This window comes from Apodemus sylvaticus, chromosome 12, assembly GCF_947179515.1.
Source record: "Apodemus sylvaticus chromosome 12, mApoSyl1.1, whole genome shotgun sequence".
Taxonomy (NCBI): domain Eukaryota; kingdom Metazoa; phylum Chordata; class Mammalia; order Rodentia; family Muridae; genus Apodemus; species Apodemus sylvaticus.
The window spans coordinates 95,738,784-95,762,543 of record NC_067483.1 but is presented as its reverse complement, the minus strand read 5'-3'; the positions used below and the strand labels follow the sequence as shown (position 1 = coordinate 95,762,543).

Sequence of the window (23,760 nt, the reverse complement as noted above, 5' to 3'; positions counted from 1 at the left end):
AAATTAATGTCTGCTGATTTGACAACCTATACTAAATTTCAGAAAAATGATTTCATAAAGGAAAACATCCAGCACTGTTTAATATCATACTGTTTATGGATTAGAAGATGGAAAGTCATCTTATTGTCCATTCTCAGGAGGACAAGTGATGTCTGCTTGCAGTGGCCTGTGATGGCACAGTTCCTGCTGGCACATGGGTAAGTCATACTGATCTAGTGAAGAGGGAAGAGCAAGATCAATGCCATGCTCAACACAGCCTCGCTGTAGCCTGCCTCACTTACTCGCTTTATCATCCTGTGTACCTGAGATGAATAACAGAAATAAAAATATAATAGCAAGGAGCTCAGATTCTTGGACACATCAACAGAACTGAGTCAATGCTGTGTTCCACGTCTCTGAAATAAGGAAGCGTGGATATGTTCATCATTCAGATCTAAAAATCTGCTCAATGCATGGCTAACGGTTAAAGCAATTAAGATCAAGAATCAGACAGGCTGAACTCAAACTTAGCTGAGTCACACATACGTCACATGCTTTTAGGGCTCCTTACACAATGCCGTGCCTTGAGTATGCAATGTATCCACATGCTCAGGAACTGAATGTTTAGTAGTCCAGATGGTACCACTATTTTGGGGATGTTTTTGAAATCTGGAGGGTTGGGAGTAGATGCAGGAAGTAGGTCACTGCAAACATGTTTTGGGGGTTAGACTATCTCTGGCCTCCTCTCTCTCTCTCTCTCTCTCTCTCTCTCTCTCTCTCTCTCTCTCTCTCTCTCTCTCTCTCTCTCTCTCATTGCCGATAGAATGAGCCACTCTCCTTGTCCACTCACCTTCATGACTATGATGTAACACAAATACACAGAGCCACGCCCCTGAGGAAGGGAAGCTTAGTCACTCTAGGGCAAAATAAATCTGTCTTCTTTAAACTGATTTGACCTGGTACTCTACCAATGGGACTAACTTCTTGTTGTCTTTCTTACTTTATATAAAAACGGGAGGTTAATAATACCTCATAGAGTTACTGGGTACATTTACATTTTCTAATACACCCAATGAATGTAGCATAATGGTCCACATTTGGTTTCTAAACAAGGGAAGCCAAGGGGACTCTGCCTCTGCAGCTCTACACAAGAGTCCCTTGCATTCACCTTCTATCAGCAAGATTGCCAGATACCCACCTTGCCTCCAGTATTAAAGGATTGCATCCTATTATCTCTTCAATTACTTTAGAATCTTTAGCCTCTGTTAGGAATTTTTTAATAATGAAATATAATTTCAATATATTGAGTTTTATATTAGGTTGAAGATATTTTTTCCCATCATTGAACTTTGTGATGATAGCAAGTCTTTGAAAATATATTTATCCTTGTTTCCTTAGATAGAGTACATTTTCATTAGAAGTCATGTCATGTAGCCAGTGAGCCAGGCTTTGAACTCACGTTGAAGAACTCAATTCCTTGTGTGTATATAGTGTGGTACATGGTTGATAACGCTCCACAGTTTATGTTTGCACCCCAGATCTTATTACATAAAACATGTCAAGTACCAAAAATATCCTGTGTAAACTCATTGTATTTCAATCTGTTAACTTATTTCTCAGCCTGGAAATTATCAATGACTACATACTCTGTTTTGTGAATAAAGAAAATATTTTATATAGATATTAAAATAAGTAAGTATATATTTCTTGATTTGTGTGTGAATTCACTGGATATGTCATCACAGGCCTACTCACTTTGCTCAATGGAAAAGAACCTTGACCAAAAAGAAGCCCCAGAGATTCAAAATAGAATCACAGAGATTATTCTAAAACTATCATCATCAGAACAGTATGTGTGTGTGTGTGTGTGTGTGTGGAGACACACACACATACACACATACACATACACACACACACAGCAGGCATCACTTTACTTCCCAACAAAACTTTGAAATTTGACTGATACTGCAGATTTACTTGGGGTGCAAATGGTGTCCCTTTACACTGTTACAAGCCTGATGCATTCCCGATAGGCCTTGCAGTGTCTTTTTCCAGAGTTGGTTGGTATTCCCTGAAATCAGCCAACATTCAGCACATGCAAAGCACACAGTCACTATTAGTTTTACAAACATTAAATGAAGTAATTTTCTTTCTTTTTTTCGTTTGCTTTTCCAGCTTCTATCTTTTGGGGAAATATAATATACTTGACTGCATGCTACAAAATTCCCATTACCCAATGTTTGCTTGTTCAGATTCTTCTGACTAAAATGCAGTCTAGAGCCTTTGGAAAGAATTCCATTCACTCTAAGACATTCTTCACAGTTCTCAAAAACTATGCTGTCAAGGCAGTTATAAGACCTTTCCCCACTCACCTCTGTCCAACCTGAGACCTCTGTCTACTGTGCTTCTATTAGGGGCTGTTGTTGGGGTTTGTTTTCCCCATCACATTTGATATTAAACTTAAGAATGCTTTCTATTGAGAAGAAACTTTGTCAATTCAGAACGTCTGTGGCCTTTGGGGCCAAAGCGTTGCTAGTCTTTCTAAAGGTCATACAATTGACTGCACCTTGTATTTCTGACTGGTGTTTATAATGAAACAGGGAGTTCTTAGTGATTGGACATAGACCCAGTAGGCAAATCTCTTGTATAGGTACACTCATCACACACTCCCGGTGACGGTGTCACCTAGGTCATTTTTCTGCTAATAGACAAATTTGAAGTAGCTAGAATTTCTAAAATTTGATACTAGTTGTTTATCTGAAATATACTCCAGAGGAATCGTCATGCAGTTCTGTGCTGAATTTAATTTAAACAGTGACGGGAAAAGCAAATCTCTATGGAAGATATTCAACAATAATAAAATATTTCTCTCAGCAGGTGAGCTGGTAGCAATTGCATTGTTGCCACCCAAGCTCATGTTGCAGCCGGTCATTACCATCATAACAAGCCCTTGAACCAACTGGTGTGGACATGCAACGTTGAGCCCCTGATGGGCACATTATTTCACAACTTGAGCTTTGTGGAGAAAAAGACAGATATTCCTGGGAAAAGAGGATTATATTTTGAAATTCCTTTCTTCTCTACGTTTTTCCATAATAAGATGCAATCCACAATCAATCTCTAACTACTTCTTTTGCTTTTTACACTGTGAAGGAGCAGAAGAGTCAAGAAGCTAAGCTTTTGCTGGAAAACAGCAGGTACCCCAACTTAAATACATCTGTATCCAGAGGGCTATGGACATGTTCATGCAGCAGGGAAGACCTTGCAGAAAATCAACCTTTAAATGGATCTCGCTTTTCTTTCACAGATTAGTTATGAATGAAATTTTTAAATTTTTAAATTAAAGCAAAGTGGACCAGAAGTTTCTACAGAATTCTAAGAAGAAAACATTTTCACCCTTAATTTCATCTTATTCCTAGCCCCCACATAAAACAACAATTTGGAAAACATAGGTTGAAAAAAATCTAAAGTCCAAAAAACCGATAATTTCAAATTTTTCTCTTTTTTTTTTTTGCCCCAGAACATGTAAATGAATTTTAAAGCAAGTTAAAGGGTCAAGTGAACAGATTAAAATAAAATGATCATTAAATACTTAGAACACATGAATTGCTTTGCTGAAAACTCCATTTATTACTTGTAAATAACTAGATATGGACAGAATAATCAAACAAAAAGATGCTCTCTTGGGCCAGGAGAGATGGCTCAATGCTTAAGAGCATTTGCTGTTCTTGTAGAGGATGGGGCTTCAGTTCCCAGCACCCACATGGGACAAAACACTAGCAAGTACTAAATTCAACTCCAGGGGAGATGGTGGCCTCTTCCGGCCTCTGAGGGCATCACTCACATGAGCATATACAGAGACACATGAAATTAAAAATACAACAATCTTTTAAAACTATGTTCCCTTGTCTTTTGGGGAGGGACAATATAAACAGAGATGGAATTGCATGAGTGGCTCTCAACCCATCTGACATTTACTCGCTTGTCTTTGTAGGAACAAAAAGTGCGACAAGATCTCTTGCATTGGATTACGTCTTTAGTTACAAACATGCAGAGTCAACTCAAGTAAGCCCTTTTACTTTCAAGGGTGTTTGTGGCTTGAAGAAATTACAAAGATGCAAAGGTTCCTTTCTTGTCTTCAGGTTAAATTCATCTGGAGCTCTCCAAATATCCCAATGCCCAGCCCAGGCCATGTTGCAGACTCCAGTGAAACTGTATCTGTGTCCTTCCAGGTTGGGACCTGCTTATCTGGGGGTTCCAGCACTCCTATAAAGTTTACAACATGGATACAAGTTTCAGAACCATTGCTTTTTTAAAACAATTGCTTACAGTTGTATCAAAACTATTGCTAGCTGATTTCTTTGAAATAAGTGGTATGATACACCAAAGGACACATCTACTAAGTCATGACTTAATGGTTACATTGCCATTCATCATTAGAGTTGAACACTACTTTATATATTTCTCTCATTTAGTATGTATTTATGAAGTTTGATGAAACCTGACAGCATGGATTTTCAAATTCCAATGCCTAAAATATTTTGAATGCAACATTTGGGTAATGTTGAATTCTTTTCCCCTAAATGATAATATGTTGTTCACTCAAATAATCTGAGAAGTAATGTACACCCCTTCTAATATGTTAAGGTATGAACAATTTCTTGCAAACGATTAAAAGTTAAATAATTTGGGAAAACAAATAATACTCAAATATACCTTGTTTTTAAACTGACAAATATAGCATCTAAAGGTGTCACAATCCCACTGTCTGTTGCTTTTATGCCTGAAGTCGCCAGGATACATGCCTACACCAAAAAAGTTGGCTCAAAATTATAGGATATGAAAAAGCAAGATAATTTACGTGTTTGGGTTTTTAAAAGAACATGGGTATGCCTCGCATATGTTTTAAAAGAGAAGCTCTCCTGGAGAGTGCAAACAGGACACCCCTTCTTAGGTCTGAATGCTGCATTTCTGAAATTTGATACACATATATGTGAACAACTAAAAAGTAAATATATATAAACACGAGATACTGTGTTGGGCTTTTGCCCTGCAACAGACATTAAAATAATAAAAGCAGACTCTGAGCTTTCTTTCTACTAGGCGATTTATCATGGTCCTAAGAACAGCAGTCTGGTTAGTGGCCTCTGTGTCATTGCTGTGTATCTCTGGAGAACCAGTCACCTCAGAAAGGTGGGTAAGCACACTGACAAAATACTCTCAAGCTGGGCAGAGGAAATAAAGACAGGCTAGGCAGGGCCAGCAAGAGAGAGCACATTAGCACTTGGTGATGTTTCCAGGGGGGTCCAGGGAGAGCTCCAAGTTGACCCCAAGCAGCGAGGGCAGAAGAAGGTTATTAGCTGTCAGCAGTGCTGGTTAGCCTTCCTGAATTCCAAGACAGCCCTCCTCCCCACGCATGGATCAGAAGGCTCTGCCAAGACTCCTGATGCGAGAGAGCTGGCCAGTGGCTGATCTGTGGACTCCCTCCACCAAAGCCGGGCACTCCCTGAGCTCAGTGCATGCCAGCCCCAAGAGCTTGATTTAATTGTCGATAGAAGGAAATAATAGATATCTCTCACAGGTTTTAATATGATCTTAAAATAGGGGAAAGTTTTCTGTTATGACATTGACATAGAGGCGATGATTTTGAGTAATGCAGGGTGATGTGGGGCTGCTTAAGATTAAATATGAGCTATATAAAGGCCTGTCAGAATGAATTCTAATGTGCCATGAGACACTTTGCATACCCTTAAATATGCAAAATGTCTCTTGGCACCCTAGAATTCATTCTGACAAGCCTTTATATAGCTCTTACTTAAAGTCCTACTTTATTTTTAGGGACCGGGTCCTCAGAGCTACTCTTTGACGAGAGGCAACAAAGAGCACTGCTGATCCGTTTGTTTCTTTAGCGAGGGAAAAATGAAACGCAACACAAAAGAGCGGCAAAAAGTGGAAGCTTGTTTAATATTGATCTACCATCCTCCTGAAAGGCAGAATAATTTGAGTTACATATCTGAACTGATTGGAGTCACAGAATCATAGCTCCTTTTTGCATTTAACAATATATACAATATAAAATAAATACATTTACACAAATGGACATTTGCTGGAGCACACAGTATGGTACACATCACAAAAATATACAATTGATTGCTTTACAGATGTGATGCCCATCTACAGCTATAGACATGGTTTCATAATTATTAATTATTATTATCATTATTATTTTTACTACTGGCTATAATGCAACTCCTGGATCATTGTAAGCAGTTTAATTTTTTTTTGTTTTGTCCATTTACGATCCTTGCACATAAGACTGCCATAAAATGTTGTCCCAGGCAGGTAAACAGAGATGCTTAAATAATTAAAATACAATCACCAACATCCATTTTCTCTTCTATAAGAAAAATAGCAGTTTTAAATTTTTTATATCTTTTATGTTATCATTTAAATGCAAAATAGTGGAATAAATACAACAATCTGACTTGATTAAAACACGAGAGTCACTACAAGGAGCCAAAACAATCATATTGCCTTAAATAATGACAAACCTTTAAGAAAATAAAACTGTAAATTGCATGGCTAAAACATATACCTTGGTATCTTCCTGACAGCTGGCATTAACTAAACGGTCTTGCTAGAAACTTGAAAAGAACAATAAACTTCGCTCGAGCAAGGTACAAATGGTATTTACCCTAAAGCCCGTGCATTTCTCTTGGATCTACATTTTAAGCTGTTTTTTGTTTTCACCTTAGTTGTGAGATATTTGTTGTTTTAAAAGGCCAAGTCTTTTAAACAGAGGACTGCACATTGTGCCTCATTCTTTAAATGTATCTCTGCCTCACGTGACCACTTGCGGGCTCTGGGTTCTGAAGCTCAGATACTTTGATGTGACTCAGTGAAACGGTGAATACACTGTCTATATTCCATTTGTATATATAGTGTAATTGCCCAGTAGTAACTTAAACCCTGCATCAACCTTCTGCAAAATAATGTTTTAAACACTTACATGATGAAAGAACCTTACAGGATGAGCACCTTCCCCCCCCCCCCAGGAGTTGTATTTTTCTGTTGATGTTTAGTCAGGGATTTGCCAATTTTTTTTAACTTATCACAGCTATCAATTTCAAGTTATTGACCATCCGAATGAATTGCTAATGATGATTTACCTAGATTCACACTACAGTCACTTTCTCTACTGAGAACCACAATCTACAATATATTCCCATATAGCTAATGATAGATACACAGTATTCCTAGCACAGGGCTGAGACAGCCTCAGTCCAAGGTATTTTGCTTAACGCACACAAAGTAGCAATAGTTTGGGAAGCAAGTCCGCACCAAAAAGGTTTGCAACGACACAGAGCAAGTTAATAACACCATCTGAGAGATGATCAGGTGAAAGCCATATATACAGCATTTAAAAATTAGACTTATCTATATTCTTGAATATTCAAAGTTTATGTCTAAGCTATACATTGGTATTCTATAATAAACCATTAGAGAAATTATCCCTTTTTGAAAATATTATTATGATTTTGATGTGTTTCTGATCGTAATGAATACTGTTTTGGAGTTTCAATCTCTTAGTTATTACTGGTAAGGAGTAGAATATACTACTGTAGTCTCCTGAGGAAGTATACATCCAATACTGTCTCTAATTCTACCCTGTGTCTAAAAGCACACACCACAAGAATCCAAACACCACAAGGACAAGACGACAGTTTCTGAATGCAACGTAAAGTTCAGAAAAGCGCAGCAAACATGGAGCATTGAAGCTGAACTATTCTTTTGTTTGTTAGGAGTACAACTTTAATTACATCTGTGTACATAGAATAAGACTGTCCACAGAATACAGAGAGCAGCTACTAACACTGGTCCATTGGTAAAAGCGTTCTATGGAGGTTACTGTTTTCTGGTTAATCGGCGACTGTAGGTTTCGGGAGGGGGCATCTGATTTCTTCATTAGATTACACCTGTTTACAGTCTGAAACCTGACTGACCTTCGTGCTGTGACCATACTTGCTGAAAAGCACATCTATTGGCTTAGCTTTTTGGTAAAAAAAACACAAACAACAAAACAAAACAAACCTGCAGGTTAATTTAAACAACCATTCCTAAGTGAATCAACTCCTATGGATTAGGATTTTAGAATTTGGTCAGGCGTCTGCTGTCTTTGACGATTGGTTTGTTTGAATTCTGGCCTTAGCCTTATTGCCTCTGAAATGATATTGGCTCACAGCTCCTTCTGAGACAGAGTTTGTAACTGCATACAGGCAGCATCTTGTTCCTAACCACGAGGGCAGCTAGAAATCGTATGGCGACTGTCCCTCCCAGCGGGGAGGTGGACTGGTGCTAATTCTACAGATAGGGATCCCATGTGCAGTGCTCGTGGATGGGACCGTTCGGTGTCACGGTAGGTATAATCTAATCCTTGGTGTCAGTGAACATTTAGGCAAACTGGAGCTCATGTAAGAAACTGATGTTTGGGACCAGACTGGCACACAACATAAATTGCATCCGTGGTAATATGCACCTTCCCTTCCACTATTGCTTGAGTAAGTTAAATCCCCATATTAATAAATGGCTGAAAGGTGGTAAAGCTGGTACAAAAAAATCTCCATTTTGTAAGAAGAAACGAAACATTTTTAAAAATCTTCCTTCAGGGTTCATTTGTCCTTCATTAGTGTTCAATTGTTCAAAGCCAGCACGAGGTTGCGGTATCATTACCCCTCTCTAGTATTGCATGAATGAATAAAGCTTAAACGATTCCCTGAAAAAGTTACATAGTAGCTAAACTAACCAACATCTGGAAGACTTGACAAAAGAATTAAGGAATCAAATGGCTGTAACTGATCTAGATGAGAAAGCAAGGAGAAGCAGCCAATGCGCCACTTAGGTTGTCTGATCGGAGGCTGCCCCGTAGAATCTGCTGCTGCACTAAGTCGATCCGTGTGTGCTGCACGGTTCTTTAGGTACGGTTCTCTCTTGGACTCCTTACTCGCTGGGGATGCCATGGTTCACGACAAGTTCGCTGGCATCCGTAGTATGAATTTCTGTCCTTTGGCAGGGCTGGCTTCCATCTCTCTCTCTCTCTCTCCAGTTAGAGACCGCTTTTAAAGTTCAGCAGCAGAAGGAAGGAAAGGAAACAAAAATTGGGGAAGGAAGAGACAGGGAAGAGATGCAAGAGGTAAAAGAAATGTTCCGTACAATCAGAGGTATTGAACATGTGGAGTGGGAGGGGATGTGAGAAAGGGAAGACAGATGAGAGCAAGGCAAGAGAAGAAGATTGGAGAAAGGGAGAAAAAGGAAGGGGGCAGAAGAAAGGAAGGGGAGAGGGAGGAGGGAAGGGAGGAGGGAGGGGAGGAGGGAGAAGGAACCATTAGTGAAATAAGCAAAACATAATAATGGCACGAGGAAGAGTGAAGAAAAGCAGGGGCGTGGCCAGAGGACCGCAGGATAAAGTAGAGGAAACCTATCAGGAAGATGTGGCGGAATCCGCAGGCTGCATCGTACTGTGGCTGCTAAAATTATCAGTGCAGTCTGTTGATTTTTAATGTTGTTCACTAAACTCTAAGATTCTTCAACATCATTCTTGGGTTTTATCTTCCCTTTTCAACGTGCAGGATGGGAGGAGCCCAGGGGGGCTTTTAGTCAGACCTTGGCCTCCAGCATTTCCAAAAAAAGTTTGTGCATGGGCACTTTGCCTTCGAGTTTGATGTTGTAGAAGTGCTGGACCGCCTTGGTGGAGGTCTGCCTCAGCAGTGGCAGCGTCATCAGCATCTTGCCTGCACGGCGAGGGTCTTCCATGTGCTGGCCAGCCTCGTAATCCTGCAGGGCCTCATGCAACACATCCTGAAGTTTCTGAACAGCTTCCACATCTTCTATGTGCATGGAATCTGGACAATGAAGCAGAACAGGTCAGTGATCATGTAAATAGTAAAATCATAACTAAACAAAATGCAGTTTATTTCACACACTGACACACACACACATGCACACACACTCACTCACACACATATTCACATACTCATACACACACACACATTCAAACATGTGCTTACACACATTCATACACACACACACACAGTATCAAATATTACAAGGAACACAAATGAAAAAATTCTAAATAAAATACTTGTGTGTTCTTGTGCAACACAAGGTCAAAGCTGCTTCAAAACCTGTATGTTTTCCCCTAAATTTTACTTAGTAATCTTCAATATGAGCTTAGAATTTAAGAATTATTTTATATCTGCACATATATATATACATACATACATGTATTTACAGCATACATTACTTACTGAATAGCAGAACACTTTAACAGACACTTGGCAGCATGACCCTAAGCCTTTTTCATGTGTTCTTTTAACAAAGAACTATAGCAAGGAAATTATAACACAGGTAAATGAGGGGAGGGAGAGAAAGAAATATGATCAAAATCTACTCTATGAAATTCTCAAAAAATAAGTAAAAATACTATATTTAAAATCTATTTTTTAAAAATGTTAAATGTTAGTTGAGATAAATTTTAAATCCCAGATTTCTACCCCAAAACTCATATTTCCCAAAGGTTAGAAAAACTTAATGACCAAGCTCATAATTCATAACTCCACATGACACACAGAAACCCTGACTATATGATATCTCTGTTATCTCTAATGCTTCAAGATCTTAAATGTATTGCTCACATCTTATTAAGGTATTCTTATATACTCAATATACTCAGATTCCCTTGAGTTGTGAAATATTTTTCCACATTTGTAATAGTGAACTCTGGCCCTAAATTGACTAATGTAACAATCCAGTGTAGTCAGGAGCATAAAGGGTTAACAAGGTTGCAGTAATTATCCTTGTGAGAAATGTGAAATGTGGATAAAAAAAAATAAAACAGACACAGACACTTAATTATATACAAGTTTGAATCATTTAGCACGTTTTATTGATTCCGATGACAGTTTATCTGTTAATTACACATAATGGAGTCTTTGGGGACCCTTCATGTTTAATAATCCCTTTTCTCTGTGAATGTCAAGTGCGAAGATGTATGTAGTTAGCCAAAGTTTCGCACAATTCAAACATAGATCACAGAGTAAACTAAACAGAACCTTGTAATAAAACCAAATAAAAACAAACCGGCAGAGGAATGAGGAAGACTGGATATAACCAGTAAAATGCTGCTAAAACTCTTTTTTCTGGAGCCTGACGAGGAGGAGAGATGGTGTTACCAACCCACAGTTAAATTTTTCTGACTCAGAATTGTTCCTGCCTAGAACAACTACAGGGTCAAAAATGGAGAAGAGACTGAGGGAGAGGTGGTCCAGTGACCTGCCCAACAGGGGATCCACCTCATGGGGAGACACCAAGGCCTGACACTATTACTGATGCTATGATATGCTTACACATGGGAGCCTAGCATAGCTGTCCTCTGAGAGACCCAACCAGCAGCTGACTGGGAGAGATGCAGATATTTACACCCAACCCAACTGCAGTTGGGGAACACTATGGTTGAATTAAGGGAAAGATAGAAGAAACAGAAGAGGGTGGCCCTATAGGAAGACCAGCAGTCTCGACTATCCCGGACCTCTGGGAGCTCCCTGACACTGAACCACCAACCAGACAGCAGACAGGAGCTGGTCGGAGGCTCGCAACACATATGTAGCAGAGGACTGGCTTCAGTGGGAGAAGCTGGGCCAAATCCTTGAGAAACTTGAGGCTCCAGGGAGTGGGGAGGTCTTGTGGTGGGGGAACATCCTCTCAGGGACAGAGGGGAGGAGGAATGGGATGAGGAACTGTAGGAGTGGGCATGGGGAGAAGGGGCAATGGCTGGATTATAAATAATATAAATAAATGAAATTGATTTAAATAAAAACAAAACAAAAAACAAATACAACCCCTAAAAACTCTTCAATCTGTTAAAATTATTTTGTTGCTTTTTTCTTATACAGGGTCATATACAAGTATATTACCAAGTTATTGGTAAAACTGGCACTATTTATACCAAGTAGATAATGATTGCATGGTGTTTTTGATGCTACCTTGGGATTCAGATTGACTTGGCATGGTAACCATAGCTATTATACAATACAGTGATGCTCAAGTCTATGCTAACACCAATGGATCACTTGGTTGGCATTGCCTTGTAGAGGACATGAGTGAGGGTCACAGGACACTCACTTCAAAGTCCTGCTATTGTTCCTTCTTGCTCCTTCTCCCCATGTGACAGTGATCTTGGGAGTCACTAGAGGATAAGGAAACTGGCAGGGTGATTGATAGTAGACTCCATGATGGAGCATCAAGAGCTCGTGGTCCACAGTTAGCTGGGACTAGGTGGTGATGGAGCTGCTTTGTAGTTGCCCGGCCTGTTAATTATCCTCCATCTATGCTTTCTCAGGTTCAAACTTAGTTTGCTTTATTTGTGTGTGTATATGTGTTATGCATTTGGGGTAAGTGCACATGTGTTCACACATACTCATCTCTGTAGCCTTCTTTAAGAACTACCCACTGTGCCTTCAGTGTCTTCCAGTGGCTTGTCATTTGCCAAGCCAGCTAGAGTGGCTGGCGGGTGAGTCCCTGGAATCTTCCTGACTCTGCCTCCTCACCACTGGGCTGGCAAGCTCTGGCTACCCTGTCTGGCTTTTGGCATGGCTTCTGGTTATTCAAACACGGGTCCTGATGCTGGCAAGGAAAGCATTTTACCTGCTGAGCCATCTCACTAGCTCTGTAAACTCGGGTTTCCTTTTTATCAAATTTGACTTCTAGAATATGATGATGCTAGTGTTTCTTCTCCAAAGAAAATGGAACTGGCCCGGGAACACAGTCATGGACTCTTCTGCTTTTGTCAGCAGTCTTCTCTAAGTGTTCCGAGCAGTGGCATCTCCAGTTGTATGAAGACTGCTGCTTTACAAGGGCGTGGTCTAATGAAGAAAAATACCTATTTCATAGTTTTCTAGCCTGTCTCCAAGTTCCTTATTTTGGTTCGGGTTATAACTATTGTAATAAACTAGAGCATATTTCTCTTTTCTAGGTGGTGTTCCGTTAAACAAGGGAAGCCAGCTGTAGTTTGCATTGCCCCCTGCCCCTTCTCCCCCGCCCAGTTTTTCAGCTTTTCCTTCACCACTACTCTGGCCTGGCGAAGGGAGATATACGAGGGGATGTCACAGGAAATGAGGCGAGAACAAATAGCAGAGCGATATGCTCACAAACAGCAATTAAGACTTCAAACTATTCTTTAAAGGCTGTGATTTAGCTGGAGAGATTTAAAAATGATTTAATCAAATTACTATGATAATTTAACTTCCCATTTACAGAAAAGATTCTAACTCATTTTAGCTTTACTTGTTCTCAGATCTGCTAATACTTTAAATGCAAACTCACTAAATCTGAACTATTTAATTAGACCGTGATTCAGCCGGCAGACTGCTGAAGGAAATATTCATCTCCATTAGGGGCCCTAGTTCAAGTGCTGGTTCTGTAATGTTAATCTGCTCCATTCCTTGGGCTCGGGTGGACATGTAGATGCCAGGTTCAGTAGAAGTGGCACTGGGCGATTGTCTGGCTTTGGTTATTGGTGCTTGTTTCTTCTCAAATATGTTTCCAAGGAAGCAGGTCTCAGAATCAGAAGGAATGGAAACAAAGTAAATGTACTAACAGGATCCATCTGGTCATGAACACATGCGACAGTGTAAGGCTGCATAGGAAGAGGGCAAGTTCAGCTTAGCAGAAATTTGGATGTCCAAGTCCTGAACCACCAAATCAAGGTACTGGGACTTGGTCCACAACTTCTTGGTTGAGGACAACTGAATAGGATTATATTGTGTGTGTGTGTGTGTGTGTGTGTGTGTGTGTGTGTGTGTGTGTGCATATGTATGCTACTAAAAAGAATTAAGATTTCAAAATGTAGCCAGAGTTCAAATAGGATATATACTATTATTATATGCAGTTTCAACCCCTAATAACTACCTTAATGATTTACTTATTTAAGTGGGTGTTTTGCCTATATGTATGACTGTATACCATGTGTGTGCAGTGCTTGCAGAGCCAGAAGAGGGCCTCGTATCTCCTGAGACTTGAGTTACTGATGGTTGTGAACTACTCTGTGGGTGCTGGGTATTGAACCTAGGTCTTCTGGAAGGGCAACCAGTACTCTCAATCACCGAGTCACCTCTCCAGTTCCACTTTCATAATGTTTGATATATTGCTCTATGGATGAGGCCATAAGAGAGGGTGCAATTTCAGTCTTTGACTCTCAGAACAGGGATAAAACATCTGTTTCCATAGTTGGGACATTCAAAGGCTTTACTTTAATTCATTTACTTTAATTCATTTACTTTATTCATTAAGTATAGTAAGCATTGGCCCTTTCTATAACAGTGGACATGGGTATGGGTACCCAGAGGGCTGCAGTTCAATCTGGGAATTGAATTTCTGCTTGTGACTCATTGTCTATAATGATGTATCATGCTGAGCTAGAGCTGAGTATCAGAAATATACACGCATGTCCAATATCAAGTCTAGTATGTAGAATGAAAAATCATAAGTGTTAATTCACTTTGGGGAAGAGAGTTGGTCAATTTATAGGGTATTTATAATGGACAGGATATGTAGTTCAATGACCAAGTGCTTCCCTAGCATGTGGGAAGGACCTGGTGTCAATAACTAATACTGTAACAAGTGATGTAAATCACCCTACATGAGAAAGGTGATGATCAATATGACTTTTATCCCTGAACTTCTATCCCCTAAAAGATTAAAACAGAATGTGGTAAATAAAACAAAAGCTGGAAATGAACAAAGGTCTATTTCATAAAAGAGAATTGATGTTTTAATTTCTCTAGGCACACTAAATAATGTTCTAGAGTGACCCCATGGTCAGCAGCCTGATGCCATCCAGGACTTCTGGTTAACTGCAAGACAAATGGTCTCTCAATTGACAGAATGTCTTCTCCCACAAAATAAAAGAATGAGAGGCACTGATCATAAGTGTTCTTATAGCAACTTGGCAGCAAAGCCAGCACATGTAGTATCGCATGCAACACAAATCAGGACAAGGTTGTCCTCAAAACTGCTCCCCCAAACCCATACAATTACATCTATGTGGGTGTTCCTAGAACTTTCCCAGGTTACCATCTGGTCCTGGTTTAAACTGTCACACCAAATGGTATATCTATTATCTAAAATCACTAAATCATTCAAAAGGTGTTCTAGAAATCAACCACTGACTAACATGGAACAACCTTGAGCATCAGTAAGGATAATATTTGCGATTGACTGATAGTCATTAAGAATGTGAGAATATCTATATGTATAATGACATTTAAAAAGAATATATATATATATACACATACACATATGCATGTACATATATATTTAATTAAAAAACTGGAAAACAAGGAGGATGTGAGTATTTGCTTTGTCTAATCTGCAGGTAACGAGCAGGTGAGTTTTCACAGGACTTTATATTCATAGGTATCTCATGATGGAATGAAAAGCAGATATTGAAACCACAGGCAGTACTCTGCAATCTCCAATGATAAACAGATATGAGTCATTAGCATCCTCAGCTCTGATGTCACAGAGAGGTCACTGTCCTTGTCTCCCTCTGTGGCCATTAAACAATGAGCCACAGGGCAAGGACTCAAGTATATGGACACAAACTACAAAGGACAGAGAAAGACTGAGGAGCCTGTGGCACTCAGGCTGTGAAACAGTCTGCAGGGGCAGATATTCCAGTTTCCACAACAGACCAAAGAAAATGGAAAGAAAGTGAGGATATCTAGACTTGGATTATACACTTTGGTCCTAAAGTCCATCAGGAGGATTGTTTCTCTTGATAAATGAGCTATTAGCTAATAGATAAATAGAGCTATTAGCTAATAGATAAAAGACTATTGTAGTTACTAAACATAAGCAATTTATTAACAAACATAAAGGATGTGTTAGCCATGAAAGCCAGGACAGTAGATGCCTTACATATGATTACTCTTTAGGATAGAGTTCCCTTTTCCCCCCTTGTGTCTACTTCTGCTACATTCAGAGAATCCAGTGCAACTATCTGAATCAAAAGCATATATTTAGCAACTCATTTTCTAAAAACAGTTACTTTGGAAGAAAGGGGGCGGGTTCTGGCTGGAACAAGACATCCAGAAGGGTTCCTGGCTACTTTGCTGTCTTATTTGTTTTTTAACCTTGCTTATATATTCATTGCATTAGGCTGAAATTGACTCCAAGGATGCCCAAATCCTCCATCCTAGAACCCATGAACGTCACCTTATAGGGCAAAAGAAACTTTGTATCTAATTAAGATAGAATCTTCATATGGAAGATTATCTTGGAATATCTAGTCCAATAAAAGCCAAATAGAAAGAAGACAGCAATACCATGAAGGTAACCTCTACATCACTGGCTTTTTATGATGGTGGAAGAACCTGGCAGAGTGTGCAAGCCTGGGTTCACAGAGACAGGGATTGAGAACTCAAAAGTAGCCTCAACTCCATAGTGAGACACTGTCTCAAAAGTAGAAGGCAAAATGAAAAGATAGACAGATGGACAGATGAATGAATGGATAGATGGATGGATGGATGGATGGATGGATAATAGATGAAAGGATGGATGGATGGATGGATGGATGGATGGATGCATAGCTGTCCCTGTCATTGTTCCCTAGGCAACACCATATGTCAACCGTGTGCCTGAATTTACCCAGCACCACAAATTGTAAGTGCTCTAGGGATAAGTTACTATAAAAAGTCACCATTTTCCATACAACTTGATATTCTGAAGGTTTTGTCACTATCCTTAAAGAAAAGAAAACCTAGAATTGATTCTTCACAAATACCAAGGGGTGACTATTATAATTATCAGGAGATGGCAAAATAAAGCATAGGCATCAAATTCTGAGACAATTTAACACGGTCAGTTTAGGTTCCCCAAGGTGACATAGGAATGGCCCAGGTTTCTGTACTGAACTCTCTAAAACATGGTGCATAGTTGCTTGTGGGGTATAAATAATGTGGATTCAAAATGTCCAACTTTCTGTCTTACAGTGAATATAAGTTTATCTCAGCTGAGCATGACAGGCACCTGCATGGGCATGTGTGAAATTCCTCAAAAGAATTTTCTAAAAAGAGGTGGCTACAGAAAGGTTTTCAATCAATCAATCAATCCATCAATCAATCAATCAATACATGAATGAAAAAATAAATAAGTATACCCTTTAGACCAGCAACTAAAGCTATCTCTAGAACATCATAGAAATGGTGGCTTATTTTTTTAAATTTTTTTATTCGATATATTTTTTATTTACATTTCAAATGATTTCCCCTTTTCTGGCTTCCCACTCCCATAAGCCATCTTTCCTCCCCCTGCTCCCCCACCCACCCCTTCTCACTTCCCTGTTCTGGAATTCCCCTATAATGCTGCTTTTCCAGAACCAGGGGCTACTCCTCCATTCTTCTTGGACATCATTTGATGTGTGGATTATATTTTGGGTATTCAATTTTCTAGGCTAATATCCACTTATCAGTGAGTGCATACCATGATTGATCTTTTGAGACTGGGTTACCTCACTTAGTATGATGTTCTCCAGCTCCATATATTTGTCTAAGAATTTCATGAATTCATTGTTTCTAATGGCTGAATAGTACTCCATTGTGTATATATACCACATTTTTTGTATCCATTCCTCTGTTGAGGGACCCCTGGGTTCTTTCAAACTTCTGGCTATTATAAATAGGGCTGCTATGAACATAGTGGAGCACGTTTTTGTTTTAAATGCCAAGAGCTCAGTAATGCCTTTAGATTGAACAGGATTTTGTTGGTGTTGTCTATGGTTGCTGATTAGCTTCATGGAGATGCTAACATGTGGATCTTGAAGGTTCAGCACAGAGTCTCCAAATCAAACATCCTCTACATCAAAATCTCATTACCTCACCTCTATAACCTGTTTTAAATATTAATGTCACTTAGTGACGCTGGACATTGTTTAATTCACCTACCTTACTTTACAGCTACTACCTATGTGTCTAAACCTTGTTCTCTGAAATGAAGAAAACAGAAACATTCTTATAGAATACAGAAACATTCCTCTTAGATTAAAAAAATCACAAATATATGCTATGTAAACACACACACACTTATGATATTACTATTTAATTAGCAAGTTATAAGGAAAGTTTATCAAAAAGATCCCCCTAAGGGCATGATAATACAAATGATTGAGAGATTCTAAGCCAATCTTACATGAGGATTCAACTATCCTAAATATAGCCCCAATCCAATCATCTAAAGAAATCACAGCCTTTGTCACTAGAAATTCTATAATTGTGAATTGTGTATACAAATCAATTTGTCCCGAGGAATGTCCTCAATTATGAGGTTCCTAAAATTATTTCCTAGTTTAAGCTGATGACCAAAATAGTATTAATAGTGTTCTATCAGTATTTATTTTTATTCTATAAGTATTATATAGAAGTAAAAAAACACTTAATTTTACTCAGATTTATTCCTGAATAAAATGTGATCACTAAAAAGTATGAAAACCCCTATCAGGAAGCCAACTGTCTGTTCACCAAACAGAAGCACAGTGTTGGTAACTATTGAATAAAAGAAAATACTTAAAATTATATAAAGCATAAATAAATGAGATTTCTCTTAACGTCCTCAGCCATTCAGGAAAAGGTCAGATAGGTTTGTATCAAATACTATTGTTTTACATAAGCATTCACTTATGTTAATTTAAAATTCTGAATACTAAAAGAAAGCCTAAGCATTTCCTAGCATATCTACGCAAAGCATCAGTGCACGCTCACAGAGATGCTCACAGTGATGCTCTCACAGGGATGTGCTCACAGGAATGTGCTCACAGGGATGCTCTCACAGAGATGCTCACAGGGATGCTCTCACAGAGATGTACTCACAAGGATGTTCTCACAGGGATGTTGTCACAGGGATGCTCTCACAGGGATGTGCTCACAGGAATGTGCTCACAGGGATGCTCTCACAGAGATGCTCACAGGGATGTTCTCACAGGGATGTACTCACAAGGATGTTCTCACAGGGATGTTGTCACAGGAATGTGCTCACAGGGATGCTCTCACAGAGATGTACTCACAAGGATGTTCTCACAGGGATGTTGTCACAGGGATGCTCTCACAGGGATGCTCTCACAGAGATGCTCACAGGGATGCTCTCACAGAGATGTACTCACAAGGATATTCTCACAGGGATGTTGTCACAGGGATGCTCTCACAGGGATGCTCTCACAGGGATATGTCACAGGGATGTGTCACAGGGATGCTCTCACAGGGATGCTCTCACAGGGATGCTCTCACAGGGATGCTCTCACAGGGATGCTCTCACAGGGATGCTCTCACAGGGATGTGCTCACAGGGATGTGCTCACAGGGATGTGCCACACAGGGATGTGCTCACAGGGATGTTCTCACAGGGATCCTCTCACAGGGATGTGCTCACAAGGATGTTCTCACAGGGATGTGCTCACAGGGATGTGTCACACAGGGATGTGCTTACAGGGATGCTCTCACAGGGATGTGCTCACAGGGATGTGCTCACAGGGATGTGTCACTCACACAGGGATGTGCTCACAGGGATGCTTTCACAGGGATGAGTCACAGGGATGCTCTCACAGGGATGCTCTCACAGGGATGCTCTCACAGGGATGTGTCACACAGGGATGTGCTCACAGAGATGTTCTCACAGGGATGTGCTCACAGGAATGCTCTCACAGGGATCCTCTCACAGGGATGTCTCAAAGGGATGCTCTCACAGGGATGCTCTCACAGGGATGCTCTCACAGGGATGTGTCACACAGGGATGTGCTCACAGGGGTGTTCTCACAGGGATGTGCTCACAGGGGTGTTCTCACAGGGATCCTCTCACAGGGATGTGTCACAGGGATGTGCTCACAGGAATGCTCTCACAGGGATGTGCTCCCAGGGATGCTCTCACAGGGATGTGATCACAGGGATGTGTCACACAGGGATGCTCTCACAGGGGTGCTCTCACAGAGATGTGTCACACAGGGATGCTCTCACAGGGATGCTCTCACAGGGATGTGCTCCCAGGGATGCTCTCACAGGGATGTGATCACAGGGATGTGTCACACAGGGATGCTCTCACAGGGATGCTCTCACAGGGATGTGTTCACAGGGAAGCTCTCACAGGGGTGCTCTCAGAGGGATGTGTCACACAGGGATGTGCTCACAGGGATGCTCTCACAGGGATCTGCTCACAGCAATAGCCTATAAGCATTTAAGAAACTCAAGTTTGATCCAAACAAGATTAAATCTACATGTTTGCTGCTATCCTCCAATTTACAGGCAAAACCAAATGGAACAAAATAACCTACATACAAATTATGAAAGAAAATTACTTTCTGAGTGGTTTACACCAGAACACCAAACTGAAAGCCAGGACTTTGGGTGGAGTTGATAGGGACAAAGCCATTGTCCCTGTGGCTTGATTATAAGGTTAAAAGTCTGTGTAAGATCTAACTGTGATTTAGACCTAGATGCAATTCACTTTTCTTGGAATCAAGAGCTAAATCTATGTTAGAATTGCTGAAATGTTCTGTGAAGCCATGATACTCAGGATCTAGAACTGGCAAGGTAGGAAAAATTGGTCTTAACTATGTCCTTTACATAAAGAAACTAAAGAGTACATTAAATAAGGACTTCTAGTCAACTGTTCAACTGTACCTGCAGCACCACAGGTTCTTTTCTAGCCTGAGAAGAAGCACGAGTGGAGCTTTTGTATTTGAACAATATGAATGGTTATTCTTCTAGTTAGGAACTGAGGTGGTCTTCATGAACACACCTAGCTATAAGCTGTGCGGGGCACACTTCCTACTGCCAACTTTCAGTGATTTTGATGACAAAGTTTTGGCATTGTTCCGGGTTCACAATCAACTAACAATTTACAAAATCAATTGGAAACATAAAAAGATATCAGATGTGCTTGCTCTGTTTAAGAAAAAAATAATGAACAGAGGAAAAGGTTTCAGTTAGAATCATTTTTGAGAGTATCAAGTAAAACTTCTTTGCAAAACCAGTACTGGGAAATCTCTCACCTAATTTGGATATGTCCTGTAACATGAAGGCTAAACAAACTAACAAACTCTCAGAAAACTAACACACTCTCCAGAGCAGAGCAAGAGTTTGTAACAAAAAGATCATCTCTCTCTCTCTCTCTCTCTCTCTCTCTCTCTTACACACACACACACACATACCCCCCCACACACACACACACACTTTAAGTTCCCAGGAAAGGAGGGAAAATGGGGTGGTAATGAGTGGGTTATATTCACATTTAAAATTGTGAAATGCTAACGCCCATTATAAAGACAAATAAGAAGGTACAACTTCATTGTTGAAAACAATTTCCCTTCTATCAGTCCAAGGATTCATGCATCAATATTTTAGATGAACTGTTAATTACAAAATCAATTAAAAATTATTTCTAAAAACAGTCACGCATCTCTGGCTCTCAAGGGGGCAATTTGGGCAGAAGGTCTCATCTTGCCCAGACCGCGCCAAATCACAAAGTCGTCATCCACAAGTAAGCAAAAGCAATCTGGTTTTTCATTTTTCAGCACGGCTGAGCCCAGCCTGAGATTGATCGTCACATATGGCCCCAGAAAACAAACTGTCAATACCTTGAATACTGCAGAATTTGAACAAATAGCCTTCCGCCCATTCAAGCCGTTCGTTGCATCCCATTTAACAGATTTTATTGACAGTTTCCTTCTTGTAATTAAAGGGAAAACTACGGGCCGGCAACCAAGATAAAGTTCAAAGATAGGGTCAAAACGAAAGCAGCTGGAGAGAGAGGCCCGCGACTGTCAATGGAACATGGTTTCAGAGCCGTTATTGACACACAGGTATCTGATGATCAGCCCTTCATTAGGAGGGATCTATCCTGAACTTTATGCAAATGTTAAAAGAGACTTAAGACCGAGATGTAGCCTTAGGGAAGGCAAAAGGGAAAATATAACAAAGTACTAACCATTTGACTTACCAGAGTATGCCCCTATTTTAGCACACTCCTGCTCAAACACTAGACATACCTATTCCTATAATTCTTAATCTCTACTGAAGGGTAGCACTTTGAACAAAATGTGATATCTAGAGGATTCCAGGATTTTTTTTTCATAACAAAAATCAAAAGACAACACGGCATGTATTTTTCTCAACTGCAAAATTGACCTTTTTGAGAGGAAAGGTGGGGACTGTTTCCCCATAACTCACTGACGTTGACTTGCATAGAAACAACAATGAAGCTAATTTTGTCCCAAGAGTGCCCATTTATGTGAGTCCCTCAAGACCGGCTGCTTTGCTACAGTTCAAATTAGTAAAAGCATCGGGTGGTAAAAGTGCCAGAGCTTCTGAGAGCAAGTCAATAAAACATGTTCCCTCTAAGTTTATTTTTCTCTCTCTTAACTTTTCACTAGAAAGCTGCGCTGATTATAATTTTGCTGACTCATGGAGAACTTACAAACTAGGTCTCACAAATCCCCAAGAAGAGAAGGAAAGGGGTACAGCTGACATCTTTAACAACGCAACAATGACCACATCAATATGCCAACCTGAATTAGCAAGAGCTATTGCTTTGAGGGTGACGAATTCTTCCTTCTCTAGCTTCATGCTCTTATACTTCTTCACCAGCTGCAGGATAGCATTATTTAGGTCAAGAAGGCCTGCTAATTTGGACTGGTCTTCATCCATTATATAATCATCTGCATAGACAAGTTCATCCTCAAACGAAAGTGATCGGTACACAACGCCGAGGATCAAAATCTCCATCCATGCGCTCTGGAGAAGGCTCATCTGATCCGCCAGGGACAATGTAGAGAAGCCTGTAAGGGAAGACGGGGGAATCAAGTTACTCTAAAGTCACAATTTCATAATGCAACCTGCACTTTCTGGGGTAGGCAGTCTCTGCCTTGGAGGTCAAAACCATGCTGTGCTCTGATTAGAAGCTATTAATTCCCCCAACCCCAGTATCATTTTGTGAACCCAAAGTCGAAGCCACGAGCCAGCTTCTGCGGTAGGTACTATGGTAGGGTTACAAACCTAGCTTGGGAAACATGATAGAGAGATAGTTTCCTTTCCTATTTGCAGAGAAAGCACCACATTATCTCCCTGCTCTATTTCCAACATTAAAGGCGATGAGATTTTCAGGTACTTTCAACTACCTAGTTTAAAAAAAACCATATTGATGGGGAAGATAAAGGTAATCATAATTTCCCTTCCTGGAAGATGATTGAAACCTTATAAGAGTCACCAACTTGGAAATATCTTAGTAACATCCAAGTGATGAATTAAAGCCATGTGAGCATTGTTGTCTGGATATTTGTCCCTGCTGTTATTAGTACCATCTCTCTTTTAAATATTCACTAGTATATAAAGAAGAAATCTTAGCTTACCTGCCTCCTTGCCCAAGAGAAAAGCCACAATTCACTCTTGTTATTAAAGTCTATTTGTTTACAAGTCTAAAAAGCTGACAGGGAGCCAGAGCCCAAATAAAAATATTGGCCGTTCTCAGGCACTGGCTCGGCCATTCATCCCAGGCAGGACAATGAACTTGTTTCTGCATTTGGGAAATGTAAAACATTTTCTTTTTCTAACCGATAGTTCACAAAACATAGTTGGGAAGTGTTGTATCTTATCTTCACCTGAAATTTCTGGCTCCATTCTTTATTAAAACTTAGAAAGCATCCAATATAGATGCTGTGTAAGCTGTCTTCTGTGCTTGAGTAACAAAA

General features: G+C 40.0%; 1 protein-coding gene across 2 annotated transcripts in view; it reads right to left on the bottom strand.

Moving 5' to 3' along the window:
• Nucleotides 1-5,944: 5,944 nt before the first annotated feature.
• The window catches only part of Esrrg (estrogen related receptor gamma), a 479,885-nt gene continuing 462,069 nt past the window's right edge, over nt 5,945-23,760 (bottom strand). For both annotated transcript variants that reach the window (XM_052200978.1, XM_052200977.1), the window contains 2 exons: nt 22,582-22,851; nt 5,945-9,878 (listed from right to left, as the gene is read on the bottom strand). In XM_052200978.1, coding sequence (XP_052056938.1) covers nt 9,634-9,878; nt 22,582-22,851 — 515 coding nt within the window. In that variant the 3' untranslated portion in view covers nt 5,945-9,633. The remainder of the gene's footprint in view (nt 9,879-22,581; nt 22,852-23,760) is intronic.